General features: G+C 35.0%; 1 protein-coding gene across 1 annotated transcript in view; it reads left to right on the top strand.

The window, feature by feature from the left end:
* The first annotated feature begins 1,833 nt into the window (after positions 1-1,833).
* LOC148956901 (uncharacterized) overlaps positions 1,834-13,926 on the top strand; it is a 36,747-nt gene continuing 24,654 nt past the window's right edge. Inside the window, exon 1 of the mRNA XM_089096792.1 lies at positions 1,834-1,919. Coding sequence (XP_088952918.1) covers positions 1,871-1,919 — 49 coding nt within the window. The 5' untranslated portion in view covers positions 1,834-1,870. The remainder of the gene's footprint in view (positions 1,920-13,926) is intronic.

The raw sequence follows: 13,926 nt of genomic DNA, 5'->3' as shown, positions 1-13,926 counted from the left end.
AATAGAGAGATAAGTCTGCAAACTAAGATTATAATATTGGAAACTACAGTGATGACAGTGGTCAAACATGGCTCCAAAGCATGGGCGCTCCGAAAAGCGGACGAAGATTCGCTAGATGTCTCCCAGAGAACTAGCCTACGGATTTCACTGGGTACCCGGCCCACTGATTGTATTTCAAACAGTAGGCTGTACGAAAAGTGCGGTTCAATCCCTTCCTCAGAGCTATAATGAGAGAAGGGTTTAGATGGCCAGGGCTCGTTCAGCAGATGAAGGATGGCAGATTGCCAACCTTTATCGCCAACCTTCTAGGGGTAAATGGAAAGCAGGTCGTACGTGGTTGGTGTGGGAGGAAGTCATAAAGAAAAATTTAAAGGAAATGGGAACTTCTTGGTAGGATTTACAGAGGGAGGCTTTGAATAGATTGGGATGGAAAAGCCTCAGGAGTAGTCTGATGACCTTCAAAAGACTAGTAAATTTTTTTTGTTTTTACGTGATTAATTTTCCCTCCTTTTTCCTGAATAAAGTTTTAATATTTCCTAAATAAACTTTACTTTATAGTCTTTATTTATTTATATTTTCTTTTCTTCTCCTTTCTGCTCTTCTTTCTGTGACTGTGAGTATAAGTGTTTTTTCTTTGTGCCTTATACGCAGCCTTTCTTGTGGCTTACTTTTGTGTTTTGAATGTTTGGCAATAGTTTTTCATTTAATTGTTTTTCATTTCTGTTTTTCTTTTCTTTTTTTTCTGTATAATCTGATTGTGACCAGTGGATTGTAGAAGGGTATGAAGATCACCTCTTTGATTTGAGAATAATATACAGAGAAATGAAATATGTTATGCTTTATTGATGCTTGTTTTTTTTTTTGTTTTTTTTTGTACTGTTTCTTTTCTTGTCTTTTTATCTAAATAAGTAATTGGCTATTGTTCTCCGAGATTGTGATCCGTATATACTCCCCTAATTACAGGCCAAGGAACCTTTGGGGGGACTAGCACAGTTTATTTTTGTATGTTTAGGGATAATGAATAAAATCTTATCATATCTTATCAGGCTGCTTGGTGCCGAGGTGAGTTGTAATAGTAGTAATAGTAGAATTAAAATATATATCATTTTGAAATATATATTATTAAAAATATATATTATAAATTTTGAAATATATTATAAAATATTATAAAAATATTATATCAAACTAATTTCAAATATTTCAAAATATCATTTTGAAATATATTATAAAAATATATATTATTAATTAAAATATAAATAATTTTGTTTACTTCTTAGATACTATAAATCATTACGGGCTCATTTTTTGTGCCTAATTTCTACCTGGATTCAAAATTGATCCTTATTTGCAATTTAATTGTAATTTGTAGTTTTTCATTTTAAACGAGAGGAAGATATTCAAATCAGGTTTTATTATTTTTTTTTAATCATTGGAGGGAAAGACCAAATCCAAAAAAGGTAACATTTTTAGTCTACCACTGTTTTTGTAAACACTATTTTTGGAAATATGGAGGGGGGAGACCATCTTTTCTAAAAATTTCTGGAATCTTTCGTTTTATTGCACACAATTTTACATTATCTTTTATATCATCAATGGATTTACTCGATTTGAATCCTATCAACTTGGTTGAAATTTAAGTATTTTTGAGGCTGAATATTAATTATTAGAATATTCTATTTCAATAGATGCTAGAAAGTAAGGTTGATTTCAATTTTGTAGATTTATCTTCCTGCTAAAACGATTGAACATTCGTTGATATGTTCTCTAAATGTTGCCAGTAATTTCACATCAGCGAAAGCTTCGTTTTACCAACGTTGGCACTACTATTAATTCTTCATGTTCAATTTTATGGCTAGTTAGTGCTGCGTAAATGTGTGTTTGTGAAGCAAAGCAGGAAAAGATGTCTGAAAAGAGCGAGAGTGGGTATACTTTGCCATTTAAACAACACATTGTTGCTATTTCTTTATTACTGCTGGAATTTTAATGGAGCAATCCAAATTGATAAGAGATTACATGGCATGATACAGGGGCGAATCTTCAGCATGTTTATTGAGGGGGCAAGATGGGTCCATATCCGGATAGTCCAAGGGCATGGGATGTATAATTATTTACTCTCCACTTTATTGAGGGGGCAACAGCCTCCTCTTGACACCCCCAAACGACGTCCCTGGCATGATATGAAAAGTGCAATAGCCATTATACAGTTGAAAAAAAAGTAAGGAAAAATATGAAAAAAGTGCAAATTAAGATTAGAATATTAGAGGTTGCGGTAATGAAATGACCCTGAAATGTGAGTTCTTTAAAAAAAAAAATAGAAATAAATTATAAGTATTTATCATGACAGACAATAAGCTGTATATCAGACAATAAGGTAACAAAGAAACGTGGCTGATCCAGTGACATAATTTTGTCAAAATACTGGGGGGGGGGCACAGTTAAAATTAAAAGTTAATGGGAGGGGGGAAGAGTGAAGTTTTGAATAGCTGGAATGGATAGAGAAGAATCATTTACAGGAATATAGGCTTCAGAACATTTGAGGATATGTTATTAATAGTGATGGTACTTGTAGTTGGCCAACTATTTACGAGGTGGCTAACAAATGCAGCCTAGCTTTTTGCCTAATATTTGTGACTTGCATGAAACTGTCAGGTCTATATTGTAAAAAGACAGAAACTGGGTAGACTTAGAAAATAAATCATGCCCACCAGTGGAAATGAATTTTGATTGATTTTTTAGTAGTAGATCTAAACTATTTTATTGGTGGCCTAAATTTATTCTATAAAATCCAATTTTTTGTTTATTCTCTAAATCAGTAGCTGGATGAAACAGCAGTAGTTTTAAAAACTGAAACCAAATCATAGCTAAGATAGTCAGAAAACACCTCTTTTCTGCAGCAGAATTTGTCTAGCTATATCAAAAGGACATCAGAATTGTCGTTCAAGCGAGCCTTCTTTTGTTGACTCTCATTTCTATACAATCACTTGGGGGGGAAAACGAACAAATAAACGCGTGCCCATTATCGTTCTTATTGGAAAAATGTCACTGATTCTCATTTTCAGTGGAGTTCTCTAATATGTTGAATTTGATGCGGACATTTTTGTCAAAATTTCTCACTCTATTGGGAGTTCTTTTTTTTTTTTTAATTACGTACATTGTCACAGGCTGATTAAGAAGTCAGAAACCGAATCTAGTAAAAAACAAACTGTGGAAACCATTAATTTTAAAAGTGTTAAAAAAAATAGGTTCGGAATAATCACATTTTAAAGCTGATTCAGAGATATTAACTATTTTTTCGATTAGCCTACTTGTGTAGAAAACGGTAATCGCGCAATAAGGGAAGTTTCGTTAATGCTATTAAAATTAAAAAAGGACAAAAATATAATAGTTCAGAAACAAATTTGGGCTACATATTTGCACATTAGGGGGAAGGGGGTAAAGCATAGCATATATTAAATACGTAACCTAACCTAACCCAACCTAGGTATCTTTTAGCACCCCTTAAACCCCAAAAAACTAAAGTTTAATTATAATTCCCGGAGTGAGAAACCGTTTGTTTATACATCACAAGACAGCATAAACCTGTTTTCATAAAGACCTTTGCAGTACAATTGTCGCGCACTTACCGCTTTCTACACAGGAACCTTTTTTCGATTAATATTAATGGTAAAAGTATATTGTGAAAACCAATTTATGAGAATTTCGAATTGTAGCTTGAAATCACAGGATTTTGGTTTAACTTTAACATTGGAATCAGCTTAGCCAAAACCATACAAAGTAAAATTACAGTCCCTCATTTTGAGCAACGAAGAAATTTATCTTTTCACATTGGAAACAGTGATCTGTATCTTTTGTTCTTCGAAACATTATAGAGATAATGCAATTTTTGACAAAACCTTTTTTTAATATTCAAGATCATATCACCTGCATCTTTTGACAGTATAATAGAACACACACATCTTTCAAATCATGGTTGCAGCTTCAGATGAAACCTAGGCAGATAAAGTCGAAGTTTAATGGCCAAACACTGAAATAAAGCTTAAAAGAAATTATATTATTAAGTTTGTTGCGTCAGATGCAATCTAAATGCAAAATAAGTTCACCCCATAAAAACTGAAAATTAAAATACGTATTTAAAAAATCTATCAAATGAGAACGAATTGCTGTTTAAAGCTAAATGAAAATGGCAACTTACATTCCCTATAATCTTAAAGATTTAAGTTTATTCCAAAAACATGCTTATAGAAATTAAAAAAATAGCCCTATTTCCCTCAAAAATAGTTCCGTATGGCGTTGAATCGAAATGAAAAGTACAGTAATAAGATCAATATGGCCGAAAACTTTAACCAAGAAATGGCTGTGATCAATAAGGAAAATCATTTTTTTTGGCAAGGGCAGCACTAATGTGTATCCTTCTATTTCTGGTTTTCACCATAAGAATCTAATTATTTAGCTTTTATACCATCACCAAAACTCCTCTTTTTAGTTGAGGTTACTATTGACAAGAGTTACTCCTAACTTACGGATCGTTGCCACGATCTGTTTAAGAATAGTGACCTGGGGAATAAAAATTCGTTGCAAGTAATATATTTGATAAGTGTAGAGCCTAATTAGATGCATAATCGGAAACAAACATCTGTAAAGAAACTATATTTGTTGCTTTTAGACGTTTCAAATTAATAATATCAAAGCGTAAAACAGCGAAAAATTAAAAAAATGGTGACTGCCACAAGCAAGCGATCATCCCGAAAATTTTTCAGGGGGAACTGTTTTGGGGAAGGTGCCAAACCCCTTAATTTCCCTTGTATATATCACCGGGACGATTGAAAAGCAGTCAAGTTCAAATACCGGGTAACTTACCTTTAATCAATATTTGCAATAATTTTAACTAGTCAGTCACATAAGCCGACTTCATTTTCTATATAATATTTGGATCTGATACAATTTTGCCATTAATTGGAGGTAGCTTTGAAGTAAAAACTTTGAAGTTGATCCTTACAGCCTTTGGGGCAAGGGACCATAAATACCGCAAGTTGTCAGTTGTTTACACATAAATTTATATGGGGAAAAGCGGGTCAAATTGTGTTTTGTATCAAATTGTGTTTGCGGTTGTTTCGTAGCTTTCAGGGATATCTGTAGGTTAAACGGATCACAAATTTTACCGGGGGAGGAGGGGGCAAAGGCTCCTGAAATGAGCCAAAAAATCTTTTATCTCACATTAATTTGAAACTTATAGCCATATGCCTATGGATGAAAAGATACAAGAAAAATCCGGCAAGTGCTCCCCATCCTCATATTGTGACTAAAACAGGCACCAAAAACTTTTTCCTGAATGGTTTGAAATTATATTAAAAAAAAAGATAGAAGAAATGTGCTTCCACCCAAACCTGTCCCAAACAAAAGAGCAGAAAAAGGGTAGAATAAAAATCTCCTAGCCACTTTATATTGAAAAAATTCTTGTAAAACTTAGAAGGGAGCTACTCTTATTTGAAAGTGAAATTTCCAGAGCCTTTTTTGAAGGTTCAAAAGGGATTTGAGGGTAACCACCCTCCCTCCTGTGACTTTTTCTAGTATCCCTGTAAGAACCCAGATATTAGAAAAAAATTTGAAATAGCAATTTTGTTCAAGATCAGCCCTAGGGGTCACTCATACCAAAAACTTATTTGCAATTTATCCTAAAATGTTTAAATAGCCAAGTTTCACAAACGTGTTATAGTAGAATAGATGTCCAAGTTTGATCTTGGTTTTCTGCTCATCTTGAAGCTTATAGGGGTTGTTTGCTTAACTGAGGGTACCCAGAGTCGCAAGAGTATTTCCTGGAGACGAAACACGTACCTTAGTAGATGAAAAGGCGGCATCTGCATCAGAGTTTTTAAATCATCTACAGTATCTTTGGAATGGCTTCGGAGACGAAGTTGATACTTTTAGGGAGTCATAGGGCAGGGATAAATGGACCGAACATTTTGGTTTGTTGGTGACTTCCATGGGGAAGGGGGAGAGGTAAGTCGAAAGATATAGTGTATCCAGGTCATTGAAACTGCATATTTTCAAGCTTCAGGTTTGAAGCTAAAACTTAGATTCTCTTGAAAGACAATAAAAGGGGAAGATACAGTGAGATGACTTCAAATTATTGTTTCAGGAGGACGGGAAAAGTATAAATAATTTTATATATCTGATCCTATTGCACTATAAGCTGCTATAAAATCTTAATGTGCTCAGTCAAATAGCAGGGTATGCCAGAGGACTTGGGGTATCGAGTCCTCTGGCCCACAATGGCTCCTTAAGGTTGTCACAATGATGTAAAATTTAGGGAAGGGATTGGGGTATCAAGTTTAGACTCTCAGAGAGGGCTTTGGGGAAGGAGAGAAGCAAATTGACTTTACTATTTTTCAGGGGAAAGGGTACAGTTAAATAAAAAACACTATGCTCATCTAGGTTATCAAAATACCATGTCTGCAAAAGCAAGAGAACAGCTAAGAGGATGGATTTGAAAATGTCAGCTGATCAAAATCGCATTTGTGCAATATCTTATAATCACAATGAGGACCTAAGTTGATGCTTTCAGGCCCTATTAAAAAAGAATGGAGGAGAATGGAAAAGGGTAACTTCAAATTTTGAGTTTGGAGGGGAAAGGGAATAAGCGGTTTCCCTTCTGATCCACCAAAACAATTTTGTACTACAAGTTAAAATGCTTCATCCAACTTCTGTTACAGAAATCAATCATGTATTTCCAAGTTATCAAAAAGATGAATTTGCAATCAATCTTAGGAGTGGCTTGCTCTATCAAGTTGAAAATTTTACCGGGTTGTAACAGGGAGGGGGGCTAGTGTCAAATAGGTACTGAGCTTTGAATTAGATGGATACCTTAATATTAAATTGAATGACACTATATGTATCCTGGTTCTCAAAATACCATACATGTGGAATAATGCGAACAGTTCGGGACTTAAGTTGAAATGTTCAAGCTATAGGCCTGCACTTACACTTCTATACCTCCTACACTTCTTTCTCCTATATTGGAGAAAGAAGGGTAGGATGGGCTTATTATTTTAGAATTTTTTAAAGAGAAAAACATTTTCTGTTTCCTTCATAAACTAAAAATTAAACGTTTTTTTAGTTCGGGAAAAAATAATTCTGACCCTATACTTGGTATTGGCGTTTACAGAGTCCTGTGTTCTTGTGGAAAGTCTTACATTGGAAAGAGCCCGTCAGCAGCTGGGGAACGACTTTATGAACACAAACTGTCAATACATAAACTCTCTTAAATCTGAAAAAAAGTAATGATTTTGATTCTCCCTTGGCTCTCTACATGTTTCAACATCTGAATCATTTAGTTCTTTTTGACGAGTCTATTTTAAATTTCCACAGTAAATAAATTTCTACTGCTACCTTTTAGGACTGCAATTGAAATCGAATGATGCACAAATAGAGATCTTGCTTCAAATAGATATACTTCACATAAACCAGATTTATAATAACTTAAACTAAGAGAATGAAACAACACTCTTCTTTACTTTAACCCAAGATTATTTGACCACATTCATAAGAATCAGTCCAGTAGGCAAGCTAAATGAATCATTAAACAGAAAATTCTTGCCAAATCTGATTATATCAAATCAGATATATCAGTAGTTTTGATTTTTTATAGCTTAGTTTTTCTTTGTTTGATTCGGCGTTGCTTCCGTTTTGTTGCAGTTCACTTCGAAAGGTGAGTTCTTTTTTTCTTAGCACTAATGACGGCTTGGCAGAATTTCTTGCCAACATATCTGCTTTTGTCAGTAGTAAGAGTGTACGCACTTTGAATTGCACAAGGAATTGCACAAGAATATGCAGTGTCGTTTGACGTTCGCATTGTAAAAAGTGACCAATCCTTTACCTACAAAGTGGCCAAGCATGTTTTGAAACTATAGTCAAGGCTGTATAAGATAATCAGACTGGCTTTTTGTTTTTGATATGAATTTCACAAGAATTTGCAGCGTAGCATCACGTGGACATTGTAAAAAAAAGCTGGCAACCAAAAAACTGCTCAAACACGTTTTGAAACTGTAGTCAAGGGTGTATAAGATAATCAGACTGGTTTTTTGTTTTTGATATGAATTGCACAAGAATGTGCAGCGTAGCTTCACGTGGACATTAAAAAAAAAGTCGGCAACCTATAAAGTGCCCGAGCATGTTTTGAGAGTTTGTTTTTTTTTTTTTTTTTTTTTTTTTTAAATCAAAAACTAGAGATTGTAAAATTGCGTTATCCACTGTTCCATTTCTTTGAATTATGTGCTATCAAGAGCGGTTTCTGATTTTTTTTTTGGACAATTGCCTTAACTCGAGAGTAGTTTGATTAAGAATGTAACATTTCTAGAATTGTTTGATTGACATTTTCCAAAAGGGATAAGGGATTCACGAATTGGACTATACAAACGATATTAATTGAATAATAGAGAAAAAACAGCTAGATAGTATTTGCGAATTGGATTGTATGTAGGTGGAGAAAAAGGGTTAAAGTGATTAGCAGTTAAGGTAACCCTGAAGAGCAAGTTAATTCATACCTTATTTATTATAAATTTGAGACAACATAAATCTATGAAAATGGTTAATGATGATAGAATAACATTGCGAGTTGACCTAGCTTTACCTCCGATGTCTTCTGTATAATACACATGTGGTGTTTGAACAGTGTTGTCAGTTTAAAATCGAGTCTAACGTTATAGTATACTAAAAGTTGATACTAAGAGAGATGTAGATAGCAAGAAAAGAATTTTAATAATGAAATTCAGAACAAACCTTAGAAATCATTGCAAATCAAGTAGTAAGGTGTAAGTGAGTACGAACCATCAATGATCATAAGCACCAACTATCCTAACCAGCAGAGACATCAACCCCCCAAAGGTCCCCTATACCCAAACTCAAAGGGCGCCCCCCTCCCCTCCAATTTTTTAGATTTGTCAAAGAATTTGTCTTTGTTGGATTTAGGTTCACTTAGCGTGGCGCTCCAAGCTAAGTGAACCTAAATGAACCTAACGTGAATACAGTTACTTGAAAAAAAGGTTGGTATTGCAAACAAAGACAAATACTTGGACATAGAAACACCAACCCAGACTTGCATACAAATAGAACCAGACACACAAACAGAGAAAGACAGACACTTTAAACATTCAAACCAACAAAGACAAGTTCTTGGACTTGCAAACACCAACCCAGACATGCAAACAAATAGAATCAGGCACACAAACAGAGAAAGAAACTTTAGACATTCAAACCAACAAAGACAAATACTTGGACTTGCAAACACCAACCCAGACATGCAAACAAATAGAATCAGACATGTAAACAGAGAAATACAGACACTTTAGACATTCAAACCAACAAAGACAAGTTCTTGGACTTGCAAACATCAACCCAGACATGCAAACAAGTAGAATCAGCCACATAAACAGAGAAAGACAGACGCTTTAAACATTCAAACCAACAAAGACAAATACTTGGACTTGCAAACACCAATCCAGACACGTACACCAATAGAATCAGCCACATAAACGGAGGGACAGACGCATTAGACATTCAAACCAACAAAGACAAATTCTTGGAGTTGCAAACACCAACCCAGACATACAATCAGCTAGAATCAGACACACAAACAGAGAAACACAGACACTTTAGACATTCAAACCAGCAATGACAAATTCTTGGACTTGCAAACACCAACCCAGATATGCAAACAAATAGAATCAGAAACACAAACAGAGAAAGACCGATACATTAGACATTCATACCAACAAAGACAAATACTTGGACATGCAAACACTAATCCAGACATGCATACAAAAAGAATCAGACACATGAACAGAGAAAGACAGACACTTTAGACATTCAAACCAACAAAGACAAATTCTTGGACTTGCAAACACCAACCCAGACATGCAAACAAATAGAATCAGACACACAAACAGAGAAAGACACACACACTTTAAACATTCAAACCAACAAAGACAAATTCTTGGACTTGCAAACACCAACCCAAACATGCAAACAAGTAGAATCAGACACACACAGAGAAAGACAGACACTTTAGACATTCAAACCATCAAAGACAAATACTTGGACTTGCAAACATCAACCCAGACATGCAAACAAATAGAATCAGACACACAAACAGAGAAAGACAGAAACTTTAGACATTCAAACCAAGAAAGACAAATTCTCGGACTTGCAAAAACCGACCCAGATATGCAAACAAGAAGAATCAGACATTAAAATAGAGAAAGACAGACAGTTTATACATTCAATCCAACAAAGACAAATTCTAGGACTTGCAAACACCAACCCAGACATGCAAACAACTAGAATCAGACACACAAACAGAGAAAGACAGACAGTTTAGACATTCAAACCAACAAGGACAAATACTTGGACTTGCAAACACCAACCCAAACATGCAAAGAAGTAGAGTCAGACACACAAACAGAGAAAGACAGACACTTTAGACATTCAAACCCACAAAGACAAATTCTCGGACTTGCAAACACCAACCCAGACATGCAAACAAATAGAATCAGACACACAAACAGAGAAAGACAGACAGTTTAGACATTCAATTCAACAAAGACAAATACTTGGACTTGCAAACACCAACCCAGACATTCAAACAAGTAGAATCAGACATATAAACAGATAAAGAAATATACTTTAAACATTCAAACTAACAAAGACAAATTTTTGGACTGGCAAACACCAACCCGGAAATACACACAAATAGAATCAAACACATAAACGAAGAAAGACAGACACTTTAGACATTCAAAGCAACAAAGACAGATATTTGGACTTGCTATCGCCAACCCAGACATGCAAACAAAAAGAATCAGACATGTAAACAGAGAATGACAGACAGTTTAGACATTCAAACCAACAAAGACAAAAACTCGGACTTGCAAATATCAGCCCAGACATACAAACAAATAGAATCTGACACTCAAACAGAGAAAGACAGACACTTTAAAAATTCAAACAAACGAAGACAAATTCTAGGACTTGCAAACACCAACCAGGACATGTAAACAAATAGAATCAGCCACATAAACAGAAAAAGACAGACACTTTAGACATTCAAACCCACAAAGACAAATTCTTGGACTAGCAAACACCAACCCAGACATGCAAACACATAGAATCAGACACACAAACACAGAAAGACAGACACTTTAGACATTCAAACCAACAAAGATAGATACTTGGACTTGCAAACACCAACCCAGACATGCAAACAAATAGAATCAGACACACAAACAGAGAAAGAGAGATACTTTAGACATTCAAACTAACAATAAAAAATTCTTGGACTTGTAAACACCAACCCAGACATTCAATCAAATAGAATGAGACACACAAACAGAGAAAGACACTTTAGACATTCATACCAACAAAGACAAATACTTGGACATGCAAACACCAACCCAGACATGCATAAAAAAAGAATCAGACACATAAACAGGGAATGGCAGCCACTTTAGACATTCAAACCAACAAAGACAAATAATTGGACTTGCAAACACCAACTCAGAGATACAAACAAATAGAATCAGACACACAAACACAGAAACACCGACAATTCAGACAGTAAAACCAACAAAGACAAATTCTTGGTCTTGCAAACACCAACCCAGACATGCAAACAAATAGAATCAGACACAAACAGAGAAAGACAGACACTTTAGACATTCAAACCAACAAACACAGATACTTGGACTTGCAAACATCAACCCAGACATGCAAACAAATAGAATCAGACACACAAACAGAGAAAGACAGACACTTTAGACATTCTAACCAACAATGACAAATTCTTGGACTTGCAAACACCAACCCAGATATGCAAACAAATAGAATCAGACGCACAAACAGAACGACACTTTAGACATTCAAACCAACAAAGACAAATTCTTGGACTTGCAAACACCAACCCAGACATGCAAACAAATAGAATCAGACACACAAACACAGAAAGACCGACACTTTAGACATTCAAACCAACAAAGACAAATTCTTGGTCTTGCAAACACCAGCCCAAACATGCAAGCAAATAGAATCAGACATACAAACAGAGAAAGACAGAAGCTTTAGACATTCAAACCAACAAAGACAAATTCTTGGACTTGCAAACACCAACCCAGACATGCAAACAAATAGAATCAGACACACAAACAGAGAAAGACAGACAGTTTAGTTCAAGTTCAAGTTTAGACATTCAAACCAACAAAGACAAATACTTGGACTTGCAAAATCCAACCCAGACATGCATTCAAATTGAATCAGACACAGAAACAGAGAAAGACAGACACTTTAGACATTCAAACCAACAAAGACAAATTCTTGGACTTGCAAACACCAACCCAGACATACAAACAAATAAAATCAGACACACAAACAGAGAAAGACAGACACTTTAGACATTCAAACCAACAAAGACAAATACTTGGATTTAAAAACACCAACCCAGACATGCAAAAAAATAGAATCAGACACATAAACAGAAAAAGACAGACACTTTAGACATTCAAACCAACAAAGACATATACTTGGACTTTCAAACACCAACCCAGACATGCTAACAAATAGAATCAGACATGTAAACAGAGAAAGACAGACACTTTAGACATTAAAACAACAAATACAAATTCTTGGACTTGCAAACATCAACCCAGTCATGCAAACAAATAGAATCAGACACACAAACAGAGAAAGACAGACACTTTAAACATTCAAACCAACAAAGACAAATACTTGGACTTGCAAACACCAACTCAGACATATAAACAAATAGAATCAGCCACATAAACGGAGAAAGACAGACACTTTAGACATTCAAACCAACAAAGACAAATACTTGGACTTGCAAACACCAACCCAGACATGCATTCAAATAGAATCAGACAAAGAAACATAGAAAGAAAGACACTTTAGACATTCAAACCAACAAAGACAAATTCTTGGAATTGCAAACACCAACCCAGACATACAAACAAATAAAATCAGACACACAAACAGAGAAAGACAGACACTTTAGACATTCAAACCAACAAAGACAAATACTTGGATTTAAAAACACCAACCCAGACATGCAAAAAAATAGAATCAGACACATAAACAGAAAGACAGACACTTTAGACATTCAAACCAACAAAGACATATACTTGGACTTTCAAACACCAACCCAGACATGCAAACAAATAGAATCAGACACACAAACAAAAAGACAGACACTTTAGACATTCAAACCAACAAAGACAAATTCTTGGACTTGCAAACATCAACCCAGGCATGCAAACAAATAGAATCAGACACACAAACAGATAAAGACAGACACTTTATACATTCAAACCAACAAAGACAAATTCTTGGACTTGCAAACATCAACCCAGACATGCAAACAAATAGAATCAGACACACAAACAGAGATAGACAGACACTTTAAACATTCAAACCAACAAAGACAGATACTTGGACTTTCAAGCACCAACCCAGACTCGAAAACAAATAGAATCATCCACATAAACAGAGAAAGACAGACACTTTAGACATTCAAACCAACAAAGACAAATTCTTGGACTTGCAAACACCGACCCAGACATGCAAACAAATAGAATCAGACACACAAACAGAGATAGACACACTTTAGACATTCAAAACAATAAAGACAGATACTTGGACTTGCAAACACCAACCCAGACATGCAAACAAATAGAATCAGACACACAAACAGAAAAAGACAGTCACTTTAGACATTCAAACCAACAAAGACAGATACTTGGACTTGCAAACAACAACCCAGACATAAAAACAAATAGAATCAGACACACAAACAAAAATAGACAGACACTTTAGACATTCAAACCAACAAAGACAGATACTTGGACTTGCAAACATCAACCCAGACAT

The sequence above is a fragment of the Artemia sp. Qi Xiang Cuo genome, chromosome 1 (genome assembly GCF_049724085.1).
Source record: "Artemia sp. Qi Xiang Cuo chromosome 1, ASM4972408v1, whole genome shotgun sequence".
NCBI lineage: Eukaryota > Metazoa > Arthropoda > Branchiopoda > Anostraca > Artemiidae > Artemia > Artemia sp. Qi Xiang Cuo.
Note: the sequence above shows the minus strand (reverse complement) of the source record. Positions and strands in the feature narration are given on the sequence as shown.